This window comes from Neodiprion pinetum, chromosome 5, assembly GCF_021155775.2.
Source record: "Neodiprion pinetum isolate iyNeoPine1 chromosome 5, iyNeoPine1.2, whole genome shotgun sequence".
In the NCBI taxonomy this organism is placed as follows: domain Eukaryota; kingdom Metazoa; phylum Arthropoda; class Insecta; order Hymenoptera; family Diprionidae; genus Neodiprion; species Neodiprion pinetum.
The window spans coordinates 32,558,668-32,578,039 of NC_060236.1; the positions used below are offsets into that span (position 1 = coordinate 32,558,668).

Sequence of the window (19,372 nt, forward strand, 5' to 3'; positions counted from 1 at the left end):
TCTCGAAATAGAACTGTTTACGGTATGTTCGAATAACAAAAATAGGCTGAAACATAGTACGAGTAAAATTAATATCCGACACTGAAACAGATGTTTTCGAAGCCTGTCAATCAGTTTGACTTTTTGCGGTATTAAAAAAGAGAGATAAATAACGAAGAGAATCGCGAGTTACTTTCTATCTCACTCGACGGTTCCAATTATTTTTAATTGCACTTTGAGTATATGTTATACGAACATATATATATATATATATACACATATATGAGGTATTCCGTTACATCGTTACATTTGAAGTTTTTAAATCATACTTCAGATACGCCGGGTCGAAAAATTCTGAAAAAATTGCAATTGCATTTTTCGTCATTTAGTTTCATACATATAATTATAAAGCCAATCCGAGACATCGATGTTAAATCTTGATCTAGATTTTATGGAATGCCCCATACATATATATATATATATATATATATTCGAGCCCTCGAATTTAAATAAATATATTAAAAGCGACGGTGTAAAATTGAAATTCTATATTTTCCGTACAGAACGATATTAAAACGACGTCACACCATCCAGTTTACATTGAAATTTTCCCCCAGTGCTGAAATTTTTTTATGCGAACGTCGTTGAGCTCGTTATTCGCAAGTAGACGAGAAAAAATGAAAATTTGTTGAATCGAAAGGTAAAAATGTCTTCGAAAAAAAAAAAAAATAAATAAAATAAAAAACAAACAAACATAAGAATTGAAAATGTAATAATAAACATACAGCAATCTTTTTGATACATGATACCTACCTGGATCTACTCTAATTTCCCGCTTTTCAGACCCACTCGCAAAAAGTCGTGTGTAAAATGTACTAAATTACTAAAATTCTCTGTCCTTTGTGTTTCAGGAATAGCTGAAGTACACCTCAGGATGGAGTGCCGTTGGGCTCGGCGGAAAGGCCTTTTTGCAGGTTGCATACTTTTCCTCCTACTGCTCCAACTGCTCGTCGGTAGTCACACGGTTGATGCGAGAAATTCTGGTGAGTCGATAACCGCCTACATTCAAATCACTCTGTTTCGTATTTTTTTGCAACTTTTTTTTAGAGACAATTTCGAATTAGGGCGATAGATGGATTTGTTTCTTCTCGAACAAGGTCTGAAACAATCGATATTCTACCGCGATGGTAATGCGAGAAAAAGAAAAGCGATAGAATATGACCTGAACTTCGTAACGTTACAGAATCCCCCTTTTATCAGGCTGAAGTTAGCAACGAAACGTCGGGTTAAAAAATCAACATTATTGGGCTATTTAGAAAAAAAAAAAAAACAAATGACTTTCATGAGTTGGATTTTGTAAAATTAAAGTATATTTTGTTCGTAATGTTTTACTAATTCTCGTACAGTCGTAAATATGCGAAGTAGCGATTTTTCTTTAACTGTATGAATCGTTACAGTAACGTTACTAACTTCATTCTAATTCTCTTTTTTCACTTGTCGTTTCGATATCGTACAATTCTTTCGCTAACGTGTGTATTATATCTTGTAACACCCTTGAAGATAGCTTATAATAGTAGTACGTTAGCTGGGTGGTGTACAGAGTGAAGTTCCAACAGACTGAATGGTCCACGTCTGCTGAAATTTAATGCGCATGCGCTATAATCGGAAAGCATTTGTTTGCCAGGGATACCAACCGTCGTGAACGTAACCTCAAAAATTTTGACAGTTTTCGTTGGAACTTGAGCTCAACACCGACACAGGTGTGAAAATTTTTGAGGTTACGTTCACGGCGGTTGGTATCCCTGGCAGACAAATGCTTTCCGATTATAGCGCATGCGCATTAAATTTCAGCGGACGACGGATCATTTATTCGTAAAAAAAATTCAACCAGTACATCCCTAAAAGCTTATGGATATGCCGTTATATACTATTTATATACATATAACAGGTGCGAGGATTTGAATTCGGGAAAAGCGTGCGATCGAAGCGAATGGCTGTTCGGGCGATAAATACGTACATACATATATAGACGTGTATATAAGGTGGAAAACATCAGCTCGCATCACAATTTTTACCTACCACCCTCCAGTAACATCTGGATAAAAAAATAAACCCCTGACGCATATTTCCAACATCTCATCTCCACGTATATGAAACTCAACGTCTCTTCTGTTTCTCTGACGTTTTATATACGCTCGCTTCATAACCCCGGAACTAACGTATCAATTTTCATAACTTTTGTTTTTTTTTTTTTTTCATTTCAACAGCCAGAACGTCTGGCTAAAATTTAGGATACATTTCGTTACAACCAGATCGAACGTTTCGAAGATATTACGATATTTGTAAGCCGAGTCGGATTGGCGATGACACACTTATATGCTGACGCTGATTAAACTCTTTACAAACAGAGGAAAGTTATCTTAAAAGAGTTTTCGAGCTCTCGACGATCGATACAAAATAAATGAATAAATAAGAAAAAAAAAAAACAAACTCTATCACGTCTAATGGTTTTGCCACGAAAAACTATTTGAAAATATTATCGGGTGAATTCGCAACCGGCTGTTAGTGTATAAAAGCATACTTACGCGAAATGTTTCCCTTAGACACACCGTGTTTTTTTTTTTTTTTTCTTCTTTTTTAAAAATATATTTGTAATATTTTCCCGCGCCTTCCCCCGTTATTTTCATTCCTTTTTTTTATATTTTCGCTCTTCTCTCCCTCCCTCTTTCGCCCCGCAAACCCTCGTCGTCGACGAGAAGCCTGAGGAGGGTTAAATCCTCGGGCACCCGGTTGTTGCGAAAACTCGGAGGTGTACTTGTACCATACATATACCGTTACATACGTACGTGTATATGCATAAACCAAGCGTGGATCTACTTCCGTCCGTGTGTTCCGGGGGCAACATCTCACCATCACGACCACCGTGGCATCAGCATCAGCAGCACCAGCAGCAACCAGCAGTGGCGGCGGCTTGGGGTCGTCTGTTACGGAAGATTTGTGTAACATCGGTAACACATGGTGGCCAACAATTTACTGTTTGGGTTGCCGCACCTTTTCTAGGGGTAGGATTTACCCTCTTTTTACCCTCCTCTCTATCTCTCTCTCTTTCTCTTTCTCTTTCTCTATACTCCCCTCTTCGTTGTTGTGTACGTTTCCAACGCCGCCGAAACACGCCGAGGTTTTCGAATCAACTGTGTACTTTGCTCCCTGAAAAGAAAAAAAGTGGATGAAATAAAAACCAAGGGAAAAAAATGCAAGAGAAAAGATAATATTTCTCCTCTTTTTTTTTAATTCTTTTTTATGTATGTGTATATATATATATATATATATATATATATATATATATATATATATATATGAGGTTTCCTTACTATAGATATATATATATGTATATGTATATATATATATATATATATATATATATATATATGAGGTTTCCTTACTATAGATATATATATATGTATATGTATGTACGTCTTTGCTCAAGAGGTCGTAATTTCCGGTCTCTTCCAAACACACACAGACACACGCATGCAAGCCAAATATTTGCGCCCTTTTGTTCTTTATTCGAGCCGGAAGAATCTGCCTCGATAATGAAATAATACAAAGTTTGCAATCTGTTTCTTGTTCCATTCTTGTTTCCCAACGCGTGTGCGTTTCTTCTTCTTTCGTTGTTACAGATAATATGATATTATCCCAATAACGAGAAGAAAAATATTTTCATCAAAATTCACGGTAAATCACGATGTTTGGTTACGTGTAATTATATTTGTTCTCTTTAACGATGTGCTTTAATTGTTACCGTTATGTTATCATATGATTTTAGTTCTGTACAGTGATTTTTAGAGAAAAAGATATTTCTTACCTCGTACGAAATATCGATCGCGATCTGATACGACGCAAGGAGTTTTATACAAATGATTTTATTTTATTTTATTTTTTTTATTATCTTTCAGTTCAAAGAAACGTTATTCAAATTACGAAAAATTTTTTTTTTTCGACATATTTCGTGTAAGCATATTTAAACAGATGCCTTTTTTATTTTTGTATCATAGCGCAGTGGGATTGAAATCCCACGTGTGTGACTTGCTTACCCATCGTCAACGCGTCATTTCGAGACGTGCGTGCGTGATTTCACCCCTCGTATATTCTAGACCTTTGAACATACATCCATATTATATAGCCGCGCCCTGTACAGGATTGACAAGCTCAATGAGTTTTACGCGGGGAATTAACTAAAACATCTAAATTTAGGGTCGCTGAAGGGGTAGAAGAAAGGGAAGGGATGAGAGGCGAGAAGGGATCGGGTGCTGGATTCCTGTCATCTCCTTCCGGTTCGTTTAGTTTAGTTTACTTAGTTCCGTTCGCCGGAGTTCAATCAATGCTGCAGCATTATGCAGTGCGCAAATTGAAACGCGGTGCTTTATTTATAGAGATCAATATGTAGTAATTTATTCAGTATTTCGTGTTTTACATTGCTCTCCTTGTCTATTTTATGTTAGACATTAGTAAGAAAGAATATACTGAATTCAACGCTCGAAAATATTTTTCAGATTTTTTTTTTCTTCCTGACGGATTCGCCTTATTTCAAATTCAAGTCATTTTGTTATTTTGCGATTTATCAAAAATATATTCCAAATAGTTTCATCAAAACGGAACAACGTTGAATTTCACGCGTCTTATTTTGTTCTAATCTATTCACTTTGAAATGAAAATATTGTCTCAAAATGTCCTTATTTGAGTGAAGAAACACTTTTTGGACGATTTTGAGATGTTTTGGACATGTTTCAAAAGATGAGTTTTTTTTATTTAATCAAAATTTGCGTTTATCTCGCAATGTGAGAATAATTTTGCAAAATAAATCGCGGTAATCGATTTGTCAGAACATTTCACCTCTACCTCATGTACTTGACAATCATTTAACGTCAAGTATATCTCTAGATAATCGCTAAATAAAAATCAATATTACCACAAAAAAGCTAGAAAAAAAGCGAATGGATTAATTGAACAACACATTCATTCTATAGACAGCCATAGACGAATTACAATTTGTATTTCTAATTGTATGCAAAAGTGATCAAAATATCAAAAAAGAAATTTGTAATTCGTTGAAACAAAGATTTATTCGAACAAAGATGTGAATTACTTTTGAAAATTGTAATTGAATCTATTCCTAATCGCAACCTGTAGTTGACTTTCTTTTCCCACTTTTGTAACTTACAATTAATTTTTTCTCAAATTTTGTAATTTGCAATTGTTTTTTTCTTCTTCTATTTTTGTAATTCGTAATTGTTTTTTTTTTTTTTTTCTTTTCCAAGCTTTGTAATTTGCGATTGTGTCTTTCCTCTCCAAATTTTGTAATTTGTAATTTTTTTTTTTTACTCTTGTCTCCTTCAACTTTTTTAATTCACAACCTCGCTTCCTTCCTTCCATTCGGTTACAAATAAATTTTTGTATTTTGTAATTACTCTTGTGATTTGTAATTCATACGAAGCTTGTTAGAAATTGTAATTGGCATGCTCGCTGCCCAACGCCGATTTACGAGCTGTGTATATCTTGCAATACTACAAAAATTAACTTTATCGTCATTACGACGTGTTATATTGTACATATAATACATATACCAACCCTCGTCGCGATTAATTTTAACGCTTCTGTAGGTTAGGTCAGACCATGTATATCATGCCAAAACCCGGGGCGCAGGAGAACCGTCGTCGTCTTTTTACCCCTCCACCTCCTCACATCCGCTTCATCCTCTTTACCCTACAGATCCTCGCTTCTCGTATTTACATAGATTTACATATCGCTTTACGTTTACTCGCTCGAGCTACGCCATTTTATTCTCTAATTTTTTTTTTTTTTTTTTCTCCACCCTCTACATTCTTACCTTTTCTTCCAATTTTCTCACTCACCTCCCTTTACACTCACTTATTGCATTCCGCTTTCGGGCATCGATTCACCGACTTACGGATTTTCATGTCTATTTTTTTAACCGATCAATTAATCAGCTTCCTTTCATCTGTCACGATTTTTACTCCTGCTTATATCCAATCATATTTGTCACGAAATTCTAATGATACCGTTTTTATTCGCCGTCTCAAATTTGCTTTTGTGGACTCTGTTTTTTTTTTTTTTTGCTTCTCCTCAAGTACCGTCTTACGTCCATTAACATCCAAGTTGCGCTGAACGTTAATAAAAAACTCTTAACGTTATTGCAAGAGTCTGGGACGATTCTCAAGCTGGCAAACTTTATTACAATATATACGGTTTGACCTTGTCGAGTTGAAGCATATACATCGGTACAAAGAATATTCTATAAAATACATATGACATTATTCATTGTTAATTTGTAAACAATACGCTTCTTAGTATTCCTTTATTTTATAAATTCTTTTCATTCTTTTTTTTCTGTCGCTTCTGCGGGTTTTGAAAAAATTCTATCATCGTCCGATGATTTTCTCGTTTTCATTTTTCTTTTCGCCCCAAAAACACGTGTCCGCAATAACATTCCTAATTTTTTAACCAGTTTTTTAAAAATTTTTTTTCACCTTTTTTTTTTGGTTGTATTTCATTTTCTTCATCCCCTCTCACTTCTCTTTGTCGACACACAAACCTATCGATCTCTTTGAGTGAGTTGAATGCCGATCAAATTCCTCGCCTGATATTGTATAAAGTTTAATTTTTTTTTTTTTTCCAATTCCTCCCAAATCCTCCCCCCCCCCTTTTTTTTTTAAATTTATTTTGTTTTATTTTCTTGTTGTTGACGTCGTTGCCATTGTTGCCATTGTTGCATACACATTAAACGGTGGCTGGTGTAACAAATGTGATGAGGTCGCTGTCGAAACTCACACCTCGGTATTTTCCACACAGTGCGCGATGTAAAGCACACGTATAATAGCCACGGCGAAACCCTCAGCAGTAGCGCCTTTCCTCCCTCTTTTCCACCATCCACCAACCTCCATCCTCCATCCTCAACCCCTGCACGGGGTCGTTCATCACTCATATTCGGTCCTGCAGGCAAGGATATTTTTTACCTCGATTGACGTTTAATTAAAAGTTGCCCACAGGAAAATCCGCCTCCCCTCAACTCTACCCTGCCACCACTGCAGTGCTAATAGCTTTCCCTTTTACCGGCGTATATTATACCAGCCAACCTGGCCGTACGTAGATATCTCTCTCTCTTATCGGGTCATTGTACAAAAGGTAGTTTCACCAAAGCAGAACCGATTGTGAGCCTGTAAATTTTGTTCAGGTTACCACATTTTAACGCTTTCAGTCGCAATGGGACGGATGCTCGGTGTCCAATGAACCTCAAAAATTTCCATGTCCAAGCTTTATCACAGTTCATTGTTGAGTTTGACTTCAGATTTGTGATCAGCGATCCCAAAACCAACGAGTAACAAGTTTTGGCCGGAATCATCGAATATTGATAGCTTTTTTCGATTTTACATACGCCATATCGGATCCGCCATCTTGGATCTAGAAATTGTCAAATTCTGACTTCAGATTCGTGATCAGCGACCCCAAAAACCCCCGTGTATTAAAATTCAGGCCAAAATATTGAGTTGAAAAATGTGTGACTGAAAGGGTCGAGTACCAAAAAAGGGTGAGGGTAACGTATATAAACTTGCTTTTGAAAACAATTCGATCGCCTTCCTAACCTTCTTGTAATCCAAGTGTTCCACTTTCGACGATGGTGTCACCACCGCCTTGAAATTCACAATCCTCGAGTAATCGTTCTCAAATAATTATCAAAATCATCCCTTCGGTCGATCATGAGAAGCTGAAACTGATTCTTTCATCCCTTCAGGTCTCCGATATCCCTCTAAACATATCTGGGAATCTATTTTCGATATTTTACTGCCTCAGGGACGCTCCGATAAGCATATCGACATGGGGATTTGAGGTGCTATGTCCTGCAGGGATGAAGTTCGCGTCGTCGAAGGGTGCAGAATGGAACGAGACAAGGGTAGAAAGAGTCCGTCGAACGGGGAGGGGGGGAGACGTATATGGGAAAAGGGATGGAGGGGGTGAGTTTATTGTCGGGACGTAAAGATCTGCTGAGTTGCATTCCCCAAGTTTCCGATAGACTTGCTCTTGGGGTCACTTGGAAGGCGTGCCCCGTCTTATAAGGGGTATAAGGTATAAGTGTCGGATCACCGACTTGCCATTTTCTTCCTTTATTTCCCTCCTCCTCCTTCCTCCCGCTTCTTTTCGTCTTTTCATTCCGCGTCTACGACTTTTTTTTCTCTCTGCAACCTCCCACCCCTCACCCCCAAACACCCTTCTTCCGATCGTAGGTTTTTTTCTTCACTCGGTTCGGTTTATCGTTACACTTCGTAGGGTAATAACGATCTTAAATCTACACGGGTACAAAAATTTTGTGGGACTGAAAATTGTAGCGTTACGATTTTGATGAATCGAAAATGTGTAGAATGTTTGAAAAACGATGAAAAATATGAACGTCGATCTTTTTTCTTTCTCATTTTTGTACGCCTTCTTTTAGAAGGTGAAAGAAAATACCGAGGAACAAGACGACTTACGTCAGGTTCAAGATTGTCAGAGTCGAGAAGTAATTTCAGCCGGCTCTGAACTCCCCGTGAGCACGTTTATACCAACCCCCCCCCCCCGCTAAAATTGTCAAACTCTTGCGGACTATTTCGAAAATCGCGAGGGTCAGCAGCAATCCGAAAGATCTTGAATCCCTCCTAGAGAAGATATGGGATTGGGATTGGGGATTGCGGAATGGGGTTGAGGTTAGGGGGATTCGAAATTCAAACCTGGAATCTGTCGCAGATCCAGAAGGATACGGGAACTGTTCTCAGGGTCGATTGCTGCCCGAAAACTCTTTGTAACCACTCTTTGTATGCCTCAAGGGTTTGAAATTGACTTTTTTTTTTCAAAGGAAGTGATCTCAATCAAGTTGAAGAAAATCAGAATGTCAAAATTAGCCAAATTAAAAAAGGGTGACTTGGGGAAGGTCTCGGTAACAAAGTGATTTTCTCATCCCTTTCGTCAATTCGGAGAATGTAAATTATCCTCCCTTCATTTCGCTTGAAAATTACCAAACACTTGCGTTCCTTTACACAGGGTGGACCGAAAAAAAAAACCCGGACCAATCAAAATATCGAATAAAATTCGAACGCGACGAACGATTTTCAAAAAACTTTTTGTACAGCAAAATTAATATTAAAGAATGTTCAAGTTAATTTAAATCTTAAATTGAGATTAGAAGTTTCATTCTGGCATTAAATTATTTTTTATTAATCTTTTCACATCCTTCCAGCGACTTTTTCAAAACCTCTTTGTTCAAGAATACACGTATCTCAGCAAGGAATGTAGATTTTCCAAATATTCAAACGCGAAGCGAAAAGTTTACTTTTCTAATTTTGTGAAATAAGAAAAACTCTTTGGAAAATCTGTCGTCGCGTTTTTTGGTTAGTTTATTTTTGTTTTCTTTTTATTTTTTGCGGTTTAGTTATTTTATATTCGAGCGATAAATTCAGCTTGCAATTGGTGAAACGAAGCGAGATTTGGGTGAGCTGAAAATTTCCACCCTCCGCGCAGTGAGTCACATCCTTTTTTTTCTCAACCCTGTTTACGAACATCACAGGGGTGAGTCGATCGCGATTTCTCCTACGCTTATCGGTGGATCTAAATTTGACGATCCACGCGATTCGTTCCAGCCTAGCTGGAGAACGATAAGGCGCGTTATCTTCTTCTATCACTCGCGGTGGGTGGTAAGAAGAAGATCGCTAAGGCTGCCTTAGCGCTTGGATTATATACGCGGGAATGACGTGCATAGTGTAGCGCATCGCGTAAGATGTCTACGTTTCGATAACTTTGTTCGGTATCATGGAGCACAATAGCGAAACGCGGTTTTCAAGGGAGAGAGAGAGAGAGAGAGAGAGAGAGAGAGAGAGAGAGATTTTGGTACTTCGCCGAGGTCTTCTTATCGCGGTACCAGCTGCCTGCAAACCTTTCTCAGCTTCCTAATGGACCCCACGCGATCTCCTCCCCGCACATCCTTTACACTCTACGAAAACTCCTTTGTCTCTAACGCGTCTCTCGGTATCCCTCTTCCTTCTTCCCGGATCCCGGATCCCGAGACTCTCTTTATCCTGCCCACCTCCACCTGCTTCACCGCATCAAAACCCCGGGCGTAATCAAGGCATTAACTGATTCTCGCAATCAGCTCATCCTCCTATTTCTCATCTTCTCCCCTTCTTCTTAGTCTTCCAGATTCCTTTCCCCTTTTAACTCCAAAAATCCTCCAGGTCTTTCTTAATTTCTCTTCTAATTAGAGTTCGGGAATTCATCCACATGTCCTCGAAATGTCATATGATGATCCTTGAGGACGAATGGAATCCTTTTTGGCACTGTGAAGCTAATTTTCAGAAAAAAGATAACGGTGGTTAAGTTAGGTTAGGTTAGGTTAGGTAAGTCGTCCACATGTCCTTAAAATATCATTAATGAATTTTAAGGACGAATGGAATCCTCGTTGGCACTATAAAGTTAATTTTCGGAAAAAGAATAACAGTGATTGGGTTAGGTAATTCATCGACATGTCCATAAAATATCATTGATAAATTTTAAGGACGAAAGATCACAAACTATAAAAATATTCACGATTTGGGAAGAAGCTTCATAATCGGAACGTTGAAAATGATTAAAACTTCGAAGTTTCTTTTATTTGATTCCAGTGTTTTTGGTCTCGTTTTGATCATCGCATGGTAAATATTCAGAGATCACCTGAAAATTTTTCACAAGTACAGTATAATTATTTCTGGAATGAATGAAAATTGATCTGTATTTGATCTGCTCAGCGAGCAAGATGATTTATGAGAAAAAAAAAAAAAAAAATTAGAATCGGATCGAAATGACCAAAGTTACATCACTTCCAACGTTTCAATTGCAAAATCTTCTCTCAAAACATTGATATTTTATTATCACTGCTCGTACTGTTTAAATTATGCGTTCAGATTTATTTATACCACATAAGAGGAAACATATATTGTTTTGAATTTCGAAACGATTTTTCCACATCCTCAAATGGTTTCATAATTTTCCGTCGCGACCGATCTTTTCCAATTTCACCCGATTTCAAGCGTGTGTTTGCAAATCTTGCCTCTTGCCTGAATATTCGACTATATCTCACAGATATTCTATATCCGGCAACGTGGAATGGAGGGGAAAAAAAAAGAAAAAAGAATTTCAAAAAGGCGTCTATAAATACCCAATTTCGTTAACCTATAACGGCCGCTGCTCGTTTTAAATCTGTTAATAGCTCTGGAAAATGTTTCAACGAAAATTGTACGTTAGCTAGAGAAGTAGGTAGATCGCCTTCTTACTTCTCACGAGCATACATTACATTTCCCCTCCGTCCTCGTGCCGCCGAGTGATTTGTGAAGGAGGAAAATATAGCCACTTGCTGGAAAATGCTGCCTCTTCTTACGTACATACATACATACACACACAGTTTATTATATACGCCTCTAAACTTTCCTCTACACCGTGCGATTTATATTTTACCTTAATCTTCCTTCAGGCTTCGTGTATATAATATAATTTAATACCAGTATTATTAACAATCAAAAAATTAGGGAGAAGCAAAATTTCATTATCGCTTTATTCATTCATACATTTGTTTCTTTCCGGTGATCTGACAGTGATTTCGAAAACTATGTGACAATAACGACTATTAATTAAGTAGCATAAATTTGTTGTTTTTTTTTTTTTTGTTGCGAACAAAGAATATTTTTTATTCGTTTCGAAGTTGTCCGGTGTTTTTTTTTATTCATTTCTCGTTCATTGACTGATTTTTTCAAAAATTCTTCTTTTCCGATTATTATGTACTCAGACAAGTATATGTACGCCTGTAAGCCGCGGTGATTGTAGTAGGATTTGATAGAATTCTCAGCTGTGACTGTCACCCTATTTGCACCAAGCCACACGAGCTTACAGACGCTGGCAAAGCGTGCGTCACACAGACACAGGCTTATAAATATTTACACATGGACGCATACATGTGGGGAATAAATTCACCGAGAGGCTAATAAATTTTCAAAGCTTTTGACAGACGGCTTGCTGCGTTCAACGTGTGCCTGCTGCGGTGTTGGGTATACGTGTATATGTATGTATATATGTATATACATATGTGTATATATGTATATATGTGTGTGTCATTTGGGTTGGCAGACAGGGAGGCAATATGACGCAGAATGGTGAAATTCGTAAATTCGTGCGACGATGCGGAATGTTTTAATAAATTACAACTGTACGTACCTAGCTGCCTAACCGATCTGGCGAATTTTGATAGGGAACAAATCATGCGTCTGCAATTTGCGCAGGTGAATATGGTTCGATATACGTAAATAGGAAATCGGTGATTTCATGAACACTGGAAAGCTCGTCATGCTGCTGTTGGGAACTTGTTTAGGTGATGCCTGATAACCAATAATCCTCGATTATCGTCATTCGTCTGCAAATATCGATATTTAGATGATCAGAGGCACTCTCTGTCATTCAATGATGCCAGAATATTTCCCACATTTCGCATATGGTTATTACTGTGCAGTTCGTACGCGGTGCGTATGACAAAATTATCGTATCATTTGCAATCGCATGTAGGAATAATTCAAAACGCGGTTGTGATTATGCGAATAACGATATGCGGACTCGGGGTTGCCACGAGCCTCGAAAAATCTGGTAAAATCTGAAAATGTCAGGGGATTTTCAATTTGGTCATGGAAAATATCGAAAATATCACTTTTCTGTCATACGAATTGGAAATGATTTGTTGAGGTAACAAGTTTACTTTTTTTCTCCGTCGATAAAACAAACTGAATCTTCTGCGCATTATATATATATATTTTTTTTTTCAATCCGAATTGAATTTCAATCGAACATAGAGTTGACAAGTTGAACGATTTAGGTTATAGTAACTCACCAGAATATGAAATATGTCAGGGAAAACTAAGGGTTTCATATCCCCATATTTCTGGTCACCCTGAGACTATTCCGAAAGTCCCAAACAACATCGAACGATGTTGTTCTTTTTCTTCCTTTAATCATCCCTTGTCGACAATTGGACAAAAGAATCAGATACAAAAGTCAGTACAAGATAAGGAGTAAAAGAAAAAAAAAAGACAGTTCTACGATCATCGTGTCGGATTTTGAAAATATCGCGGAAACAATATCTGTTCTTTTTTTTTATTTTTTTTTATTTTTTTTAAATATATTTCCACGCAGTTGACGTCGGCGCGTCATATTTGAATATGCATGCACTATATATATCCATTATACATATAAAGACGCTTATACGTGTCTGCCATATAGATGTATGCAACGTGCATAGCCATGCCTATATACAACTTAATTAATGTCAGCGTAATAAATTAGGTCTCCTCGTTAGAATTCCAACGTTTCTCGGTTCCTCTCTCCTATCGACGTGGCCGCATCTCGATGGCTCGTCCCGAGTTATTTATTGATTTCAGTCTGCCCGAAGTCTATTATCTCTCTCGGTCTCTCTTAAATAAACGCATCCTCCCCCCCGCCCCTCTCTCTCTCACTCTCTTTTCACCTCCCATCCACCCCCTGAAACAACGCGCAGGCTCATCATCCTTGTGGTTTCGAACCCTGACGAAATATGAATATTCCCCCCCCCCCCCCCCCCCCATCCTTTCTCCGAGTTTCCCTCACTTGAGAAAAAAAAGCAAAAACAAACTTGGAACAAAAAAATATGGGGTAATGACAGCGCTAGAGAAAAATGACAATTTTTTACCTTAGCATTTTCATTCGTTTTATTTTCATTCCCTGTGATTTGACAGGATTAAGCGAATTCGGATGCCCGTAAAATATGTTGAATTATCAATGTTAATTAATCGTTGCGAGATTTATAAACTACGCGCAGAATGATTTACGTTACGTTGAAATATCTGTAAAGGTATCCTGTTTTTTTTACTTTTTTTTTTCAATTATTTTTCATGTAAAAAACGATAGGTTCACAGCAACATAACATAATCACGATAATCACTGTGATTCTTTGATTAATGAGTTACTCCCAAAGTGGAATTTTAATTTTAATTGGAATTCGATGATGATTCATTCGCGTGAATAAATCAACAAAGTCATCATAGTTTATCAATTACTTATTATAATTCCGTCGATAAAAGCGTAATACGTCGAATTGTAAGTTCAGAAGAGGATTTCATCTCGAATATCGTGTTTGGTTTGAGTTCCCGCAAAGGCAGGAGAACCTCGACGATTTTTTCGTCCTCGAAACTCCAGACGCGGGACGCGAACGTATTGATATAATACCTGTACCCATACCTACAAGCACACACGTCAAATCCATGAGACCGCAATGATCTATTATATAGTAACGCGGACCCTCGGTAGGTACTTTGTTATTAATTACCAGCCATTGTCCGTCAGTACCAGATTACAACGTATAAATTACACCTACTATGCGCGATGCGAGAGCGAGCAGCAAGCGAGGAAGGAATATATAGAGTCGGTTAGAACCACCGAGTTATACGTTGTGTTTCACCATTTGACTAGCCAACGTTACGACGACGCGTCTGCGATTCCAATGGACAAATGCAGCAGGCAGACGATGGTGTTGGTGTCGTGGATTCTCACCCAGAACTTCGAAGGCGAAACGGTAGAGAGATTCCATTGTGTGTTGTTAGTCCCATAGAGTTGTTATTGGACTAATAACATTTCGAGGTCTACGGTACGGTTCTATCTCTGCCGCATATGCACTGAATGCTAAAAGCTTATACGTGTAGGTGTAGCTTTCTATAACCCAACGCGAAATTGCTTCAGGACAGTCCTCCTACCTTTGTCCCGGTTAATTTCCCCCTAGCGTGGGTTTTTAAAACGAACTCTCTTTACGTCTCGGAATATCGTTACGGATTATCATCGTTCTTGGGGAACAATTCAAAGGTCAAGGATCCTTCAGTTACGTTGGAAACTGGATGATGAAAATATACCTCAGCGGTCGGTGCATTTTGTCAGTGATGAATCCCAAGAGACATCGCAGTCTTATCAGTTTCCAGAACTATTTTATCCTTGGAATCTAATATCTGGATCACCTGTTTTTTCGAACATCGTCGTCGATCGAATCCAACGTCTGAGGTCCAATAGTGGTTCCATATTCTATCAACACCGGAACCTTCGTACCAAGTATCACTTGATCGTGTGAACAGTTGTGGTTCAATCATGAGAATTTGGCCTGGTTGAACTTTCTCTGACCACTTTGACGATGATGAAGTAGTATATAAGGTACTATCCTCGCGTTGATGAAGAGGATGAAAACGAGGTAAAACAGAAAGGATTGGGCCAGGGAAAAACGTCGCTACTGTATTTGGAAAGTGACATGTGATACAGGGTGTATCTTAATCCGCATCAGCGAGTCGCGACTGATCGACGTCGTGTGTAGAGTACGTCTCTCTTTAGCAGTACCTACACAGTATCGTATCTTCTTCTTCTTCTTCTTCTCTTCCTCATGCATCACCGCGGTTCAGCAGCTCGCCCGGGCGTTACGGGTTTTTCATTGTCGTTTGCTGATCTTGAAGGGTTTTAAAACGCGTTACAGTCAGCCAGACAGGCACAGTCGTGGAATGGAGGAGAAGCGGAACGTGCAACTCGGCGCGGAGCTGTACCTTCTCTCTGCTTTTTAGTACCTGCGGAGCGCAACGAGATCGATACGCGCAAGAGGATCACGGGCTTAATTTATCGTTTATTTAAAAACGCGAATGCGTATGAGACGGGCCCACGCACACTCGACGTATACTCGCATATTCGCATTTAATCCTCTTCTCGGCGAGACGGAGTTACAGGCGCGGTTCTCGATATGTTAATGCGGTGGAGAAAAAACCTCTCCAATTAATTACAAAGTCTGTCAATTCATTTTTTTTCCCTTCATCTCCTTCTCTTCGACTTCTTCTTCTTCTTCTTCTTCTTCGCGTTCTGTTTACTTGATGTTATCTTCACCTACCACGGTTGGTTTTATCATGCCTTTCCCTACCACCATCAAATTCGGTACCCAATCCTTGGAGAACACTTATATTGGTGCAAACTTGGTATTCGTGGAACTATCTAGAAACTGATTTGTCATGGCAAAGTGGACTAACAAAACAAACATTGTAATGCTACCTTGAATTTTCACCGTTCGTCGGTTTGACGACGTAATCACAACTTGAAGACTAACTAGAAATATTCGAACATGGCTGAATACGACCAAACAAAAGGCAAGTGAATAATTTTTCATGGAGGTGGAGTGAAGTGGTTGGGGAAAAAGTTTAAGCTTTTTTTTTTTTTCTTGCACAAGGCTCATTACTGTCTGTATAATTCACGATTTCAAGGAGCTTATCTCTAAATGGAGGGTTTCTTCTTCTGTGTCTTTTTTTTTTCCTCTTCTTTGTTTGTACAAAAGTTTAGGAGCAGACTGCAGGTCTTAGAGTAAAGCTTTGAATGTGTTTGGTTGCTTCTGTTATGTTACAACTTTACTCTACCTCTTGTATAAGGGGTAGGTATAAACAAAGAAAGGGAAAAGTAAAGAGGGAGACGGAGTGAGAGGGATGAGTCGAAAAAGAATATTCACAACGTTGAAGAAACAAATATTATACCCCCGCGGTGGCATAGCACAGAATGCAGTATGTATACATAAATATACGCGTTTGTATACGTATGCATCCGCCATATTTTTTATCCACACAGTTCCTCCTCCCCCTCTCACTCTTTTCTCTCGTCTTCGTCGGAGGCGCAGCTTACCATGTGCATTTTAATTACTACGTTAATTCCGGTGGTTTCGCTTGACAGACCTCCTTCCCCTTCTCGTTCCGTCTCGCTCCCTCATCCTCGCTTTACTCATCCTTTTTCTCTCCTCTCCTATCCTTTCATTTCATTTTCACTTGTCTTTACCGCTAACGCAGAAACACGGCAACCGTACATCAGGGCGGGGGGAGGGGGGGGGGGGGGGGGCGGAAGAGCGAAAGGGAGGAAGGACGAGAGAAAGAACGAACGAAAGAAAGGGAAAAGCTTTTGGACGTAAACTGTGGAGTGAGTTGTTCGCGTGAGGAAACAACGAGAAATAAAGATAGAGGAAGAGACGGGAAAAGAGAGAAACAGCGATCGCTGCAATCTGCGATTCGAGACTCGCTGCACATGTACGCAGTTATTCGCGGATCGTCGGTGATTCGCTAGAAGCGTGTATGCGACGCAGGGTTAAATCCCGTCCTTCGCGTCGACCAGAGAAAGAGAGATAAAGAGAGAGGAAGGAAGAGAAGTACCTAAACCCGGAAAGTGGGTTGTTCAGGAAACTTAATCACCCGAGCTCTTTTCCCTCGAGCATGGCACACGACCTTCCTCTGTCCATGAGCTTTTTCTACCCTTCATCTGCAGTCCAATCCGAAGTCCTGCGATCATATGACTGTGACGTTCAAAAAAGGCCTTGGAACGGGCAAAAAGAAGAAGAAACACGGAACACCCGTTGCGATTTTCGTGTTTCAATCCTCGCGTGAATCACTGACAAAAATAATTTGTCTGCTGGTTGATCTGACCTTTTAAACGGTGGTTTGATGTAGCGTTAAGTCATACTGCGGTGGTTAGACGGTCTCTTATTACGAACGTCTGACGTTCATCCTGATTCCATTTCACTATCGAAAGATACTTTACCAGTCCTTTCCACCTGGTGGTAATACATAAATGGCGTCAGGGTATGTAGAGAGCGAGAAAAGAATAGTGAGAAGTTCGGAATCCGACCTCGCTTATGGGGATGAAAAACGGAAGGTCCAGGGGATCGAGGTTTCTTATAGAGGCAGAGGACCTTTATGCCGGTCCAGAATCGGGTCGTCCCTCTTTTCCTTCTTCTTCTTCTTCTTCTTCTTCTTCTTCTTCTTCTTCTTCACCCTCGGAAAATGCCTTTGGGTCAACAAACATAGCAGAGTAGCGGAGCAGCTGTTTCGAGTGTTGAATGGATGCAGCCGTTTATAGTCTCGACTGTGTTGTATAAAACGTAGGTATACATGAAAACGAAGAGAGAACAGAGCCTTCTTCTTCTCCTCTTCCTCTCTTTTACCCCACGGAATGGATTTGTGCGTTTCCAAAAGTTGGCCCGGGTCAGGCTCCTGGCTTTCGGTATATCCCATTATTTACTCCTGCACCCTGTCCTACCTTCTTGCCGTCCTATGTGGCCGTCGGTACAATAAGTCGTGGGGCCCCATTCAATCACTCGGGACTCGAGACTCGTAGACGTCTCAATTTTACTTGGCCTCTTTTAAACCCCCTCTAGACCGGGAAAGTGAAGAAGAAAAAGAAATAGAAGATGAACATGAAGAAGATGAAGATGAGACAACTTTTTCTCACTTGACTCTGGAAACGTTACGCCGGAAGGACTTTGAGCCGGGAAAAACGCGGTCACCTCTTTCCCTTCCTCATCCTCCTCCATCTTCTTTTGCCTCTGCCATTTTTTATTTGGCGAAAACACGCCTGGCCTCACCTCGCAGCGTGGAGTTTATCATCCTAAACAAACCCCTGCAGATCCAAACTCTCTCGTGGCTTTCTCGTCTTGCTTAGTTTACTGCGTTGGTTTCATATCGTGGCTCGTTCCTCGTCCTTTCGCCACTTATTCGCTGACCTATAGCTATTCCTCTTTCATTTGTGGCTTCTCATCCAAATTGAGCCACAGTTTGGTTGAAGTGTATTGGAATGCTCCAGATATCAAATTTAACATCATTTGAGGACCAATCACTTGGGGATTGTGAAATTGATTTTTCACACCTCAATAACAATGGAATAGAAACATTCACAAACCTGTCCAAGTCAGTTACAAAAGAGTCTTAACCAATTTCCAAGTTCTATGTCACAGGGGGGCTGAAGCTGAGCTTGTCAAGAAAAAAATTGCAACGAAATAAAAGTCTGACTAAGAACAGACGACGACACGTGACTACCGACTTTAAATCTGTTCTATCTAAACTGTCGAGTAGCAAGAGCGGCTATTATTCGTATCTTCCACCACCCGCACCGCGACGATGAGGCGAGGCGGTGTTCTTTGTGGCTGTTTGAGCGCCATGTGGACAGCAAAACGGTCCACAGCGTATGAACACCAACCTCTTTGTTTATCTTTGAGTAGCTGGAGGTCGTCGCGGTCGGTGGGGAGACTGATCCAGATGGAAGAAGGTCCTGTGTTGGTCTCTTTCTCCGTCTCTCCTTTTCTTCGGCATAGATCGCGAAGAGTCACTTTGGAGGCGAAAGAGAAACTTAAGAAAAAGAAGAAAAAGAAGAAGAAGAGGAAGAAGAGGAAGAAGAAGGACGTCTCTACACTGGATCTGGAACTACTTCTCCGCTCTCTTGCTGCAGAGTGTAGAAGCATATATGTATACCTCGA

General features: G+C 39.5%; 1 protein-coding gene across 8 annotated transcripts in view; it reads left to right on the forward strand.

Moving 5' to 3' along the window:
- LOC124218570 (Calcium-independent receptor for alpha-latrotoxin) overlaps nt 1–19,372 on the forward strand; it is a 247,395-nt gene that overhangs the window by 173,803 nt on the left and 54,220 nt on the right. For all 8 annotated transcript variants that reach the window (XM_046625134.2, XM_046625130.2, XM_046625131.2 and 5 more), the window contains exon 2: nt 891–1,022. In XM_046625134.2, the coding sequence (XP_046481090.1) occupies nt 914–1,022 (109 nt within the window). In that variant the 5' untranslated portion in view covers nt 891–913. The remainder of the gene's footprint in view (nt 1–890; nt 1,023–19,372) is intronic.